Source organism: Anastrepha ludens, chromosome 2, assembly GCF_028408465.1.
Source record: "Anastrepha ludens isolate Willacy chromosome 2, idAnaLude1.1, whole genome shotgun sequence".
NCBI classification, from domain to species: domain Eukaryota; kingdom Metazoa; phylum Arthropoda; class Insecta; order Diptera; family Tephritidae; genus Anastrepha; species Anastrepha ludens.
The window spans coordinates 116,862,170-116,877,829 of NC_071498.1; the positions used below are offsets into that span (position 1 = coordinate 116,862,170).

The following is a 15,660-nucleotide window of genomic DNA, read 5'->3' on the forward strand; positions in this document are numbered from 1 at the left end:
TTTTGGGTTCCTTTTTTTATTTATTTTTTTTTTTTAGAAGAAATAAATATAATGTTCAAAGAGAATGTGTTGTTTGTCTCTATTTTATATATAATTTTTTATTAGAGCTGCACATCATCATCATCATCATTAGCATTACAGTCTTGTGCAGACCATTGCTGCACATTAACGTTAATTTTATGCAAAAAAAATCGTTTTGATTTCAATTTCAGTTATGTGAATGTTACTTGCTTAACAAAACAAAAATCGTTTTACTGATTACCAAACAAAAAAATCTTAAAAAAAAACATTTTCATTTGTTAATTATCAAAAAACAAAAAAACGACAACAATGGTGTTTTAAAAAAAATATATATCCTCAGAATTAAACGTGAATTTAATATACAAAACAGAAGCAGCCAACTCTCTTTTTGCACAGTCTTCTTTACACGATTTTGAAATAATGCGGTTCACACTAATAAATTTTTTTACACCAAATTTTCGTTCTACACGAATCTCCAAACAAAAAATATTTTTCTAAACAAAACATAATTGCTAAAAGGGTGTCTTATTAATAAACAAAATTCGTGTAAGAGCAATAACTACATTTTAGTACTAACCAAGTCCAACTGAGTATTCTGTCTATGTGCAGAGATAAACTTAGGCAGCGATTTCCGGGATGAGCGAATTGCCGTTTTGAGCGACAGTCAGACGGCTCTCATGGCCCGATCGTCCTGTGTGATCAAGACTTCACTGGTCCTTGAGTGTATCGAGAAACTTAATCTGCTAGGAACACACTATCTTCTTCTTACTTGGCGCGATAACTGCTTACGCGATTTTGGCCAAGTTTAACAAAGCGCGTCAGTCGTTTCTTTCTCATGCTAACCGGCGCCAATTGGACACACCAAGTGAAGTCAAGTCCTTCTCCACCTGATCTATCTAACGCAGGGGAGGCCTTCCTCTTCCTCTACTACCACCAGCTGGTACCGCATCGAATACTTTTAGAGCCGGAGCGTTTGTATCCATTCGGACGACATGACCCAGCCAACGTAGCCGCTGGATCTTTATTCGCTGCGCTATGTCTATGTCGTCGTAAAGCTCATACAGCTCATCGTTCCATCGCCTACGATATTGGCCGTTGCCAATGTGCAAGGGTCCAAAAATCTTGCCAAGCGTCGCTTCATCGGATGTTGTCATCGTCCAAGCTTCTGCGCCATACGTTAGTACGGGCATGATGAGAGTCTTGTAGAGTGTTAGTTTTGTTCGTCCGGAGAGGACTTTACTACTCAATTGCCTACTTAGTCCGAAGTAGCACTTATTGGCAAGAGAGATTCTACTTTGGATTTTAAGGCTGACATTGTTATCGGTGTTAATGCTGATTCCCAAGTATACGAAGTCCTTTACAACCTCGAAATCATAACTGTCAACAGGAACACACTATCGCATCCTGCTAATTTGGGTACCGGGTCAAGCGGTAAAACTTGGATCGACCCTTCCTTTTTATGAGCCTAAAGTAACTGTGTTTAGATGAGTTACTGTGATGAGTAGAGGGCACAAAAGACTATGCCGTCGAAGTGCAAAAGTTATAAATTTTCTAAAAGTGATTAATTTTGCGCCACCTTGTATAAACAACACGAGAAAGCAAAAAATATACTTTAATAAAACCCGACAAATGGGCTGGGCATATCTGTTATATCTATTAACTAATGGCAAAATAGAATAGATATGGTTTAGAACAGAAAATATATGGTTTTCATATTATTTATTTCTTTATTCTTCATTCAAGCGCTTTGGCATAAACAATATTTTTTGTTTTTCTATTTGTTTTTGAGTAAATATAAAATATAAATTGAAAATCAGGAAAAAAGAAGATTGTTTTTAAATTTCAAATCAGCGCATATGAATAACTAAGAAACAATCGTCTTTTTTCCTGATCATCCATGAATTTTTCGTTTCAATGTATATGTTTTATTAAGCATTGGATCTTTTTTAACCACTATCCATTTATATTTTTCAAAAAAAAAAAAACGAAAAAAATTTTTTTTTACACGAACACATAATTTCATTCGGATTTCACATTAAATTCTCAAATTTCGTAAGAAATTATTCACTGTTCCAAAATCCACTCCAAAAAAATTCACAAACAATTTTTACATGTTGCACTTACGTTTTTTCCTTATGGCATCCAAATCAGAAAGAAATATTGACACATTGTAACTCACACTGTCAATTTGACAGTTCAGCTCCGCCCCGAGCGTTAAAAAAGTAAGCGACATTATGGCTGGTTCAAAAGAACGCTGTACCCGTTGCCAATGCTCCGAATTACAACCAAACTTTACGAAACCCATTTTCAATACTTACTTAACAATGTGCGTGAGTTTAGTTTAATTCGGTGCAAAGACACGGCGGGTCCACGTTTTGGCATATATTTCGAGACCCTGGTCATCAATAGGTATCAAAATTACCCCGTATTAAAGCACTTATCAACAGCTTTCATTTGATATCCATATTGTACAAACACATTCTAGGGTCCACGTTTTGGTCTCTATCTCGAGACCCTAGTCACGGAGCGGCATGAAAAATACTCTGAACTAAAGCATTCACCAACAGCTTCCATTTGATACCCATATTGTACATACACATCCAAAGGTTACCCGGGTCCACGTTTTGACCTATATCTCGAGACCCTATCTAACAATAGGTATCCAAACTATACGGAAACCATCTTCAATACCTCCTTAACAATGTGTGTAAGTTTGGTTTAATTCACGTTTTGACCTATATCTCGAGACCCCAGTCACGGAGCGGCATGAAAAATACTCTGGACTAAAGCATTCACCAACAGCTTCCATTTGATACCCATATTGTACATACACATCCGAAGGTTACCCAGGTCCACGTTTTGACCTATATCTCGAGCCCTATTTCCAAAATAAAATATAATCCATGTTACTCGTGGATAATGTAGCTTTCGAATGGTGAAAGAATTTTTAAAATTGGTCCAGTAGTTTTTGAGCCTATTCATTACAAACAAACAAAGTTTTCCTCTTTATAATATTAGTATAGATAACAACATTTTTGAACCAGGCCATACGTACAGGCTTGTTATCAAGTAGGAATGAATAGTTCGAATATTGATTTTTTTCCTAATTTCAAATTGTATTTGAATATGTTTTGTACTTATGGATTGAATTTCGCCTTGCACTAATTTCAATGAACTGTCTTTGTTTTATAAATACTTATTTAATATGAATTTAATTATTACTACAATATATGTACTTTTTTGCACGGTTTAGGAAAATATTAAAGTTTTTTCATCTTACACGATTTTTTTAAGTTGTGGAACCTATACCCAAATTTTCCATGTGTCGCATGTATTTTTTACACGATTTATTTTTTCACGCTTTTCTAAGAAACGTATCTACCGTTAGAAAAGAAGATTTGTGTTTGTTATATTGTAACTGAGCATATTTCCTTACACAAACGAAACAATATTTTTGTTTTGATATCAACAAAAAAAAATTTTTAAGTTAACATTTTTTTGATATTTTTTGAAACGAAATGGTTTAAATTTTTTGCTTTTTCAACAAATCAAATTAAATTTTAAATAATGTATTGTATTATTATTATGTGTAAAGTTTAAATAATTACTTCTTATAATGGTTGGAATATTTCTTTTTTGTTTATTTCGTTGTATTCCCCCACTTTTGAATCGAAACGCACACCACAAATAGGAGCAGGAGTTCGGCCAAACACCAAAAAAAGGGTGTACGCGCCAATTATATATATATATTCCCCCACTTGGCAGTTAAACGGTATTTTTCAAAACCTCATTTTTTTTAAATATTTCCAAAAAAGGAAATAAGAAAACTTCAAATTTGCGTATATAAAACTGGCTGGCACACTTTGTATTTTTATACTATGGTCTAATACACTTTGAACAAATTGACTTCGAGAGCCTGTTTCCCCGATCTTAATAAACTTAACTAACACCTTGAGCAGCATACAATCAGTGTTCTTCCAGAATGTCAAAAAAAAAAAAAAAAAAAAAAAAAAAAAAAAAAGCAATAATCCCTCACTTGCAAAAGTGCGTTCACACAACTACTCAATAAAAGTTGGCAATGTTGTCTTAAGCCATTTTTTTTCGTGAAATAAATAAAGTTTCAGGAAAGACACGTAAATTAGTTGCTCATTTTGCGTAGATAAAATTTAAACCAATTAATTTAAACCCACTTTAATGAAATTGAGTAAGTACATTTATTTTACAAAGTCCATAAGTAGAAAACATAAATTTGGTTTATATTTGCAATAAAAAATTGTATTTGATATAAAACTGTGTAATTAAACTTTAGCCAACAATCTCTAGATATGGTACACCGTCAAAAAATCAGAAACTAGCATACAAATAAAAAAATACGTCGATTCCGTCATATCTATCACTGGCACGATAAGTAAACATGTCCAAAGTTCAATTGGGTCTTTTGTTTAAGAGCTATTTTTTCTAACCTTTTTAATTAACCTTTTTGCTTATACATACATACATATATATATATATATTTGGTATATAGATCATATCCAACAAAAAATTTAACAGTGCTTTTTGTGCTTACATTTTTTTTTCAGTGTACTATTGTATAATCTGATAATTATAATTCACTAAAATCTTCCTATGCCAATATTAATATGATTTATTTAGCTATGTATTTTCCACTGCGATCCTTACATACACATACATACATAGCTTGTTTATAATTTTGAAAGTTGCTTCTTCAGCATTTCCCTTAATACTCGGCGCAAAATTTTACCACTAGGATTCTTTGGAATGTCATCAATAAATATTACACCACCACGCAAACGCTTCGCTGGCGAGGAACGCTCTGCCACAAATTTTATCACATCATCTGCGCTTAGTTCCACATTTGCTTGTTTTACAACAAAGGCCATTGGCAATTCACCAGCTTCTTCATCTAGTTTTCCAATAACAGCTGCATCTTTTATTTTCGGATGCGTCAATAGTAAAGCCTCAATTTCAGCTGGTGGCACTTGAAAGCCTTTGTACTTGATTAGTTCTTTGATTCGATCCACAATGAAGAACTCAAAATCATTATCGAAATAGCCAATATCACCCGTATGTAGCCATCCGTCTTGTATCACTGTCTGTGTAGATTTGGTATCACCAATGTAGCCCTTCATGATGCAATCACCTTTGAAGCACAGCTCACCACGCTGATTAGGACCGAGCGGTTTTCCTGTTTCCGTGTCGATAACTTTGGCATAAATTCCCAATTTAAGAGCGCCCACGCTGCCTGGCTTGCAAGTCATATCGTTTTGTACCAAAACACTAAGCGTCGACTCACTTAAACCATAGCCCTGACGAATAACGGGTACGTGAATCCTGGCAAGGTAAAAAAATAAATATTTTATAATATGTACAAGTAGACTATTAACACATACCGCTCTATTATTTGGTTCTCTGTTTCCTTGCTTAGTGGTGCCGCGCCGCAAAGTAAAACCATCAACGAAGACAGATCGTATTTATCTACAAGTGGGTGTTTAGCTAAGAAGACCATCAATGGTGGCACCATAAATGCCATCATTACACGGTATTTCTAAAAATAGACACAAACAAAATTTGTATACGATATTCGAAACACTTGGACAAAAAAATTCCAAACAGGATTTATAAAACTTTAAATGTTTTACGGTTTATCTTTACATTTGTAGTATTAATATTTGAAATAATGTAATGCTTTGAATAAGTTATGAGCAAAGGTCCTATTGCGAAATGAAGCCCTATGTCCCACCTAGGAACCACGGGGAAAATATATAAAATTAGTCTTGCAATGCATACGGCGAGAACTAATTCGCAGAATAAAGTTCCGTTATTTTTGCTTTTGTTCGAATGCATTGTCTGCTCATAACTTATACTCAGATTGTCTTAGAAGGCGTGGTGAAGCAGTTGACCAGTACTCTCTTCAATGGAGTGCATATCTTCCAGCAAGATTCCGCTGCGGCTAACTGCGGCTTAAAAACAATATTCCTGAGTTCATAGCCGCAGAAGATTGGCCAATGGCCATTTGGTGACAATTTCGAATGAAAATTGAAATAACTACTTAGGTAGGTAGGGTGGTTGTCGCAAGACACACTTAGACCTTCAGCAGGTCCATTGTGATACCACTGGAGCTTATCCTTACTCTACGTGTTCCTTTTCAAACCATCCGGTTGCTTTAATAAACGAGCAGAGCTTCGTTAGTTTTAGATGGGCTATGTAACTACTTAAAAAGGTAAGAGAACTTATGGCAAGACTAAGTAAATAGGATGGTTCCATGTGTAGAAGTCCACGCAAGTGGGGAAAGTTACTGATCGCCATTCACTTGGAAGTGGCCAGGACGATTCTTCTACATATGGTTCAAGCAGCTCACAACGGCCGGGATTAGCCCACGTATCCTCTGGGTAGCTCCCGAACACCCGTTCGGGAGTGAGCTAAAGTGAGAAGGCGAAACATTCCAGGATAGCTGGTTGTGCGTTGGGTTTGGGACCCGCCACTTAAAAATCGCCCCCAATGAAAACTTTAAAAAAGCCTCGGATGAGACCTCCCTATACTGATGACGACCCCTGCAAACGAACTAAGGACTATGATTTGAGGGCATGCACCTGGAATGTCCGGTCCCTTAATGGGGAGGGTGCCTCTGCCCGGCTGGTTGATGTCCTCGTGAGAGTAAAGGCTGACATCACTGCCATCCAAGAGATGCGATGGACGGGGCAAGGAAAGAAAACCATAGGACCTTGCGACGTCTACTACAGCTGCCATGTAAAGGAGCGCAAATTCGGTGTCGGATTTGTTGTGGGAGAGAGACTTCGTCGCCAAGTACTGTCGTTCACTCCGGTGGACGAGCGTCTCGCAACAATCCGCATCAAAGCCCGTTTTTTTAACATATCGCTAATTTGCGCCCACGCCCCGACGGAAGAGAAGGACGATGCGACCAAAGATTCTTTCTATGAGCGCCTGGAACGTTCCTATGAGCGCTGCCCCCGCCACGACATAAAAATCGTGCTTGGCGACTTCAACGCCAGGGTGGGCAAGGAGGGAATTTTTGGTCCCACAGTCGGAAAATTCAGCCTACACAACGAAACATCCGGTAACGGACAGAGGCTGATCGACTTCGCCGGGGCCCGAAACATGGTAGTCTGCAGCACCAGATTCCAGCATAAAAAGATACACCAAGCTACCTGGCTGTCCCCTGATCGAAAAACGCGAAACCAGATCGATCATGTTGTGATAGATGGAAGACACGCTTCTAGTGTATTAGATGTACGTACGATCCGAGGACCCAACATTGACTCGGATCACTACCTTGTTGCAGCCAAACTGCGCACGCGCCTCTGTGCAGCAAAAAACGTGCATCTACCTACGCAAAGAATGTTCGACCTCGAAAAGCTGCAATCACAACAGACAGCCAGAAGATTCGCCACTCGACTCTCACTCCTGCTCTCAGAGAGTACTGCCCAACAAACCGGCATCCACGAACAATGGAGCAACATTTCTCGTTCTCTACGTACCGCCGCCGAAGAAGAAATCGGATTCCGGCGAGCCCGAAAAAACAATTGGTACGACGAGGAATGTCATGCTGCCGCAGAAAGAAAGGATGCCGCCTATAGAGCCACGCTGCGATCGGGCGCAACGCGAGCCATGTGGGATCGCTACAGAGAGCTGAAAAAGGAAGAGAGACGTATTATCCGACAGAAGAAACGAGAGGCCGAAATACGTGAGTGCGAAGAGCTTGAGATGCTGGCCAACAGGAACAACGCCCGAAAATTCTACCAGAAAGTTCGGCGGCTTACAGAAGGTTTTAAGACCGGGGCGTTTTCCTGTAAGAACAAAGACAGCGAACTGGTGACCGACGTACAGAGCAATCTTAAATTATGGAGGGAACACTTCTCGAACCTATTAAACAGTGACAGCTGCGCATGTCACCGAGAAAGTGAAGATCCCGATACCCCAATCGTTGACGACGGAATTGTCGTTCCGCTACCCGATCATGACGAGGTGAGAATAGCGATAACGCGGCTAAAGAACAACAAAGCCGCGGGCGCCGACGGACTGCCGGCTGAGCTATTCAAACATGGCGGCGAGGAGCTGGTAAGGTGCATGCATCAGCTCCTATGCAAAATATGGTCGGATGAAAGCATGCCTGCCGATTGGAATTTAAGTGTGCTCTGCCCAATCCATAAGAAGGGTGATGCTGCAACCTGTGCCAATTACCGGGGGATTAGTCTTCTATAGGACTATGAATAAGTTCGTGCGGTTTTTTTCGAAATTTGAAACTTTATTGACGTAAAATGGTTACAAATTTAATATTCAAAATATTGTCCATCGCTTACTACTACTTTTTCCCATCTTTCTGGCAATTCACGGATTCCCTTTGTGAAAAATTCGGTCGGTTTTGCCGCAATCCACGAATCGATCCATTTTTTGACTTCATCGTAATTACGGAAGTGCTGGTCAGCCAGGCCATGTTGCATCGATCGGAAGAGATAGTAATCGGATGGCGCAAGGTCTGGACTATACGGCGGGTGGGGTAGGACATCCCATTTGAGCGTTTCTAAGTATGTTTTGACCACTTGTGCAACATGTGGCCGAGCATTGTCATGTTGCAAAATAACTTTGTCGTGTCTATCGGCGTATTGCGGCCGTTTTTCTCGCAGTGCTCGGCTCAAACGCATCAATTGTCGTCGGTAGACATCCCCCGTAATCGTTTCATTCGGTTTCAGTAGCTCATAATACACAACACCCAGCTGGTCCCACCAGATACACAGCATAACCTTCAGGCCATGAATATTCTGCGCCGACGTCGATGTTGAAGCATGGCCAGGGTATCCATACGTTGCCCGACGTTTTGGATTGTCGTAATGGACCCACTTTTCATCGCCAGTCACAATTCGATGCAAAAAACCCTTTCTTTTGTGCCGTTGAAGCAGTTGTTCGCATGCCATAAAACGGCGTTCAACGTCTCTTGGCTTCAATTCATACGGCACCCAATGGCCTACCTTTCGGATCATTCCCATGGCTTTTAAACGTTTGGAAATGGTTGATTGATCAACTCCCAAAGTTTTTGCAACCTCTTCTTGCGTTTGAGCCGGATCTTGATCGAGCAATTCCTCCAATTCGGTATCCATGAACTTTGGCGGCGCACCCTCGCGTTCTTCGTCTTCCAAGCCAAAATCACCACTTTTAAAGCGTGCAAACCACTTCTGGCACGTTCGCTCAGATAGAGCATGCTCACCATAAACTTCCACCAAGATACGATGACTTTCGGCTGCTTTTTTCTTCATATTAAAATAATGAAGAAGAATTCCCCGCAAAAACACATTATTTGGCACGAAATTCGACATTTTCAAGTGTGGTAAAAATATTGTTGTTTACGCTTCAAATAAAAAACTTATACTGACGTTTGTGCCTTACGACAGTAGCTCTCCAATGAATGTTTGGAAATGTGGATCGATGGAATAATAATCAAGTTACGCCATCTGTTGTAAAACCGCACGAACTTATAAATAGACCTATTATAAAATATCGCCTATAAGGTTCTAGCGAGCGTATTGTGTGAAAGGCTGAAGCCCACCGTCAACCAACTGATTGGACCTTATCAGTGTGGCTTCAGACCTGGAAAGTCCACCATCGACCAAATATTCTCAATACGCCAAATCTTGGAAAAGACCCATGAAAGGAGAATCGACACACACCATCTTTTCGTCGACTTCAAAGCTGCATTCGACAGTACGGAAAGGAGTTACCTGTATGCCGCGATGTCTGAATTTGGTATCCCCGCAAAACTAATACGGCTATGTAAGATGACGTTGCTCAACACCAACAGCGCCGTCAGAATTGGAAAGGACCTCTCCGAGCCGTTTGATACCAAACGAGGTTTCAGACAGGGTGACTCCCTGTCGTGTGACTTCTTTAACCTGATGTTGGAGAGCATCGTGCGAGCCGCAGAACTTAATCGCTCAGGCACAATTTTTTATAAGAGCGTACAATTGCTGGCGTATGCCGATGATATTGACATCATTGGCCTTAACAACCGCGCTGTTAGTTCTGCCTTCTCCAAACTGGATAAAGAGGCAAAGCGAATGGGTCTGGTGGTGAACGAGGACAAAACGAAGTACCTCCTGTCTTCAAACAAACAGTCGGCGCACTCGCGTGTCGGCACCCACGTCACTGTTGACAGTTATAATTTTGAGGTTGTAAAAGACTTCGTCTATTTAGGAACCAGCATTAACACCGATAACAATGTCAGCCTTGAAATCCAACGTAGAATCTCTCTTGCCAACAAGTGCTACTTTGGACTAAGTAGGCAATTGAGTAGTAAAGTCCTCTCTCGACGAACAAAACTAACACTCTACAAGACTCCCATCATGCCCGTCCTAACGTATGGCGCAGAAGCTTGGACGATGACAACATCCGATGAAGCGACGCTTGGAGTGTTCGAGAGAAAGATTCTGCGTAAGATTTTTGGACCTTTGCACGTTGGCAACAGCGAATATCGCAGACGATGGAACGATGAGCTGTATGAGCTTTACGACGACATAGACATAGCGCAGCGAATAAAGATCCAGCGGCTACGTTGGCTGGGTCATGTCGTCCGAATGGATACAAACGCTCCGGCTTTGAAAGTATTCGATGCGGTACCAGCTGGTGGTAGCAGAGGAAGAGGGCGGCCTCCTCTGCGTTGGAAAGATCAGGTGGAGAAGGACTTGGCTTCACTTGGTGTGTCCAACTGGCGCCGGTTAGCACGAGAAAGAAACGACTGGCGCGCTTTGTTAAACTCGGCCAAAATCGCGTAAGCGGTTATAGCGCCAATTAAGAAGAAGAAGAAGTAAATACTTCGTTTTTATAAGTATATATATCTGTTGTTTTTATAAGTATATATATCTGTTGTTTTTATAAGTATATATATCTGTTTTTCATATTTTTCAAAATGAATATTTTTGATATCAGAAAAGAAAAGTTATTTAAAAAAAAACCCCCCGAACAACCCTATATACATATTTCACTACAATTTTACATTGTAGTCAGACCAGGGGAACGCACTCGACACTCCAAAATATTTATGTCATTGTCCCGAAAAAAATGTCTTACTATTTTCACTGTATGAACAGCAGCATATCAAAATATATTTCCTCGAGTAAAACGCTGTAGAGCTACTTCATTTCGAACTAAATTCAAGTAGTCCACACCATTCATCTTCGAGGAAATACATTTTTCCCCCGTGACCAAACCCAGCCCATATGATCACACAGTTTTGACGGCGGCTTAAAACCTCATCGTCTTTTCTAAAGCCGTGGAAATAATATGACTGGGCAGTCAAGGTTGAACTTAAATCGTGCTATTCTGAGTACAGAGGTAAGGGGTGTCTCTGTTGTAACTTTTTAGGTTGGATATACTGGCAGTTTTGCAAAATTCTCTAAAAATTCCGTATGTTTGTTTTTAAATCTGCTTTTTTGACCATATTTTCTCTGACCATATTTTTGGGATATCTTATTAACACTGAACCTACCGATATTTTATGTATTCCTATTCCTACCAAAGTGGGTCAAATGACCCGTCTTTAAAATGTTATATATATTACTAAGATAACATATATTTGTCGGTAAAACAATTAGCAAGAGAGGAGTAAATCTTGAAAAATACATTCGATGTATTTTTTAATAAAAATCGTGAAGCCAAACGGCGATTTAATAATGTTATTTAACCCGTTATGGTAGGTTTAGTGTTAAATATCATTAGTGTTGGACAAATCTTACTTAACTTAAAATTAGCAGACATTCACTGCATGCATGAATCTTGCTAGCTCCTCTCTACTCTTTATGAATAGCTTACGCCGATAGTTCTTCGACTCCATTCCTATAAAGGTACCTTTCCCATTAAGGCATTTAACATAAGTAGCTACTTCATCCAATAAAGATGCGCGATTGCAGGCTGACTGATGCTGCAGACTCGGATGTGCCTTTAACTCGAAATGGACCCTCATGCATGGTGCACCTTCTCACTTTACCTCTACAAGCTTGTGTTTAGTTGCTTGCCAAAGAATACTTGACCGAAGTGGAGTCGTGAGTTACTTGAACCGAGCGCAAGGGAATCGTATCTGGGCACTTCCAAATATAGAATATCAATAAAAACTCGTGCCACTTGCAATGATTTATACATATGGAAACTGTATCGGGACAATATATAGCCTTGCTAAAATTATCTATTGTATTTTGGAAAAACGATTACGTACTTTGTGAAAGATAACTCGTTTTGCCACGACAGTGAGTTTTACATATCGAAATAACCCGTTTCCTGCCAAATAAAAGCGACTGCTTTTTCAGCTATCTATCAGTGAACCGCACTATTTGCTGTACTTCTGTGTTGTTGTATAAGCTTGTTGATCAATGTCTTCTTCATTATTAACGCTTATTCCACATTTCTGTAATAAAAATTCGTTCAAAGCTATAGTCTGCATATATTCTTATAGATCCCAAGACGGATTCATTCTTCAAAATATACGGTTGTTACAAAAACAGACTCAAGACCCAAGACTCATTCACCATCATTATGGTTAAAGACTAAAGTGAGGGATATTTGGTGCACGTTATTTACCTCAATAGCTCCGAGGAAAAGATGTTCTTCAAATTTTGGCAGATACACCAAAGTGGTTCCCAAAACTGCTGTAATAATTAACGTAAGACAACCAAATGCGTGAAACCAAGGAATCACAGTTAGTACTGTTGTCTCGCCCATGGGAACAGATGTTGGTTCACTACATTTTATTAGGGAACATAATTTGGTTGAAAATACGCATCATTGCAGGTTAGTGCGGAAATCAAACTGTTCCAGGTATACTTACAGTTGCGAATCAAGTGTAGAAAGAATATTATACTGTGTTAGTTGAACACCTTTGGGAAGCCCAGTAGTACCTGAGGAGCACACAATTAGAGCAACATCTTCCGTTTTGTTCGCTACGACTGTATCATAGTAATCTTTTGAGGCAATTTTCGTACTGCTCATGAGTTCATCGAAATTTAAAATTTTTTCTCCAGAACCATTTGTATCGAATACAACAAGTTTTTTCACAAAGCTATTCTTTTTTGCTACCTTCGAAATGAGATCGATGGTAAGTTTTGAAGCAAATATCACCTTGGGTTTAGACAAGTTAATGGCGTGATGTACTTCACCTGCATTAAAGAAAAGGTATTAATATTCACATATGCGTATATAAATGAAAGATATTCAACTTACGCTCTGAATAGGTTACATTTAATGGTGCTACCGTAGCATTGACGACAAATGAAGCGAACAGAGTGATAGCGAAGCGAACATTGTTCTCGCTGGATAATCCCACAACATCTCCACTTTTGACACCCAAATGTTGTAGTACATAAGCCATGCGCACTACAGAGTCATACAAATTTTTAGCTGTATACTCTTGACCAGTCACTGCATCTATCAAAGTTATTTGATTGCCGAAGCTCTTATATTTCTCGAGAATGAAATGACCTAGAGATTTGTAGGCATGTGTCTCAGTGCACGTAATTGGTCCGCCGTAGACGATATTTCCAGGATGCAGAGTAGCCATAGTGTAAGTCTAAAAATCAAAAGAAATTATAATCGGGATCAAATTTAAAAGGATATTTGCTACATAAATGTAATTTAGCAATAATGAGAAAAAATCTATTGCACTTTGCACCAAAATTATCTTGGATTATAACCTACACACACATTTTGAAGAAGCTAATTTGCTGATAACAGATCTTATCATACGCCCTGATTGCAAAGTCAACTAATTAGTTGAGTGCAGGGTAAGAGATGCCTTTGAGTTAAAAAATACACCTGTTTCAACTACTTTAAAGTTTTTTGTATATTCTCTAAAACCGTGCAATTGCGCATAATTAGCAATAAACTTTGAACAAAAATGTACTACGTGAATCAAAGGTCGGCCTTTCGGCTATAAAGGTTCATTTAGGTTATTGTAAATTTAAATTTTTGAGTGGCACAAGTATATACATATATACGTATTTTTCAAATACTCACATGTTTATAAAATTTGTAGGAATAAAAAATAAATGCTTTTTTTGATCAGGTACAATATTTGAATTGTTGTCGTACACTATATTAACCCAGGTGTATTGGTTATTTATTTATAAAAAACCTCTCTGCCGCTGCCCACAATAGAACTGATTACAACCAGGTGTATTGGTTATTTATTTGTAAAAATCTCTCGCTAATACTACCGCTGTCCACAATAGAACTGATTACAATAATTTAACACCTCGTAATTTACTTTGCGCTAGTCATCGGCATGCAAAATATGCCTTGCTCGTAGGTATTTGCCTTGTACGTTTGAATAGGCAACAAATAGCGATGGGTCGAAACTAGAACAAATGATAAATACTCAGAGATTTTAATCGAACAGTGGGTGACCTACAAACACGCACACAAAAATATATTAATTGGTAATGTGGTCTCTATCAATATCGGAATGGGAACTTACAGAAAGGCCGGCCAAGGAAATCAGATATCTGGCATTGAGTTTAAACATAAGTTTTTACCTCCTTTTATTTTATTTTTTATTAATAATAAATTTAACCAAATGTCGTCAATGCTCATTAGCGCTTTCCATTTACCGTATCGAGTGCTCCTTCCTCGTTATAAAAAACATAAAGACCAATGATGCCACCGTGAAAGCAAATACTACATTTCGTTGTGTATAAAGAGGTTTTTGTTGGCTGTCAAATATATTGTAAAATTAAAGCGAAAGGGAATTTCAATAAAATTTATGGTAGTTGTAAAAGGTGACTGCAACCATAACTTTGAGATCTGGACGCACATTAATTTTTCAGAACAACTTGGTTAAGCCTAGTCTTTTCTCTACTCTTTCAAGCTTTTATCGAAAAGATAAGTGTGCATTTGAATTTACTGAATTAATATAAACTCAATTTTTTTTCTTTTCATTTCTTTTCCATTTAATTTGATTTTTGATAAAAACTTGCGCGATACAAAATTATTCTACTTTAAACCAAGGCAAATTGAATACTGAAGGTTTCCCCTAAAACAGTTACTTTATTTTTGGTGATTCTGACAAGTATGACGCTCCTTACCAATACAAAACAAACGACAAAAAGGACAGAACTTGCATATTTGAAGATATTTTACTGCTTTTACAGTTTAACACGCAGCGCTTCATTTTTATGGGTTTGTTTAATTTAAAAATCACAATATTACCAAGCTATTCACTGAATATTTGCAGACGTCATCAGAAGTTAAAATCAAGAAAAATAAGAGAATGGCTTTCGAAAGGTCCCACCTTACACCTTATGTATTCTTTATACCATGTTCTACAGCCAATAACAATATTGAGAAAAATGAAAACACAATGTGAGTTACCTCCTTTCCTCGTATCCCTTCTTCCACAAGTTATGAGTTGCTTCAACCAAAGTTGCGCTTTATGAATACAGTCAACTCTGGAGCGTTTTGAACTGTTTTCGTCATTTCATTGGCATTCTGTTCACCGTGTGCAAATTTAGTTTTTCTACTACTGCTACCACCTTGTTTGAAATCACCTTGGAACACACGAAACGACTGATCAGCTGATATGTTGTCTCCAATTTTTTTTATTCTTTGTTTTTGTTTGCTTTACTG

At 38.6% G+C, this 15,660-nt stretch overlaps 1 protein-coding gene across 1 annotated transcript; it reads right to left on the reverse strand.

Annotated features, from left to right (window-relative positions):
* Nucleotides 1-4,211: 4,211 nt before the first annotated feature.
* Nucleotides 4,212-14,390, reverse strand: LOC128855156 (uncharacterized). Its single transcript, XM_054089852.1, has 6 exons — nt 14,053-14,390; nt 13,261-13,606; nt 12,869-13,196; nt 12,622-12,781; nt 5,433-5,587; nt 4,212-5,373 (listed from the first exon to the last, which is right to left on the reverse strand). The coding sequence occupies exons 2-6, from the start codon at nt 13,595-13,597 to the stop codon at nt 4,725-4,727; spliced, it is 1,629 nt and encodes a 542-aa protein (XP_053945827.1). The 5' UTR covers nt 13,598-13,606; nt 14,053-14,390; the 3' UTR covers nt 4,212-4,724.
* Between the last annotated feature and the right edge of the window lie 1,270 nt (nt 14,391-15,660).

Bases quoted from the DNA above. Each gene is read 5' to 3' on its own strand.
- LOC128855156 (XM_054089852.1), bottom strand. From the start codon at position 13,597: ATGGCTACTCTGCATCCTGGAAATATCGTCTACGGCGGACCAATTACG. The intron at 13,197-13,260 runs GTAAGTTGAATA...TCTTTAATGCAG, and splicing joins AAATGTAACCTATTCAGAGC to GTGAAGTACATCACGCCATT. The intron at 12,782-12,868 runs GTAAGTATACCT...AATAAAATGTAG, and splicing joins TCTACACTTGATTCGCAACT to TGAACCAACATCTGTTCCCA.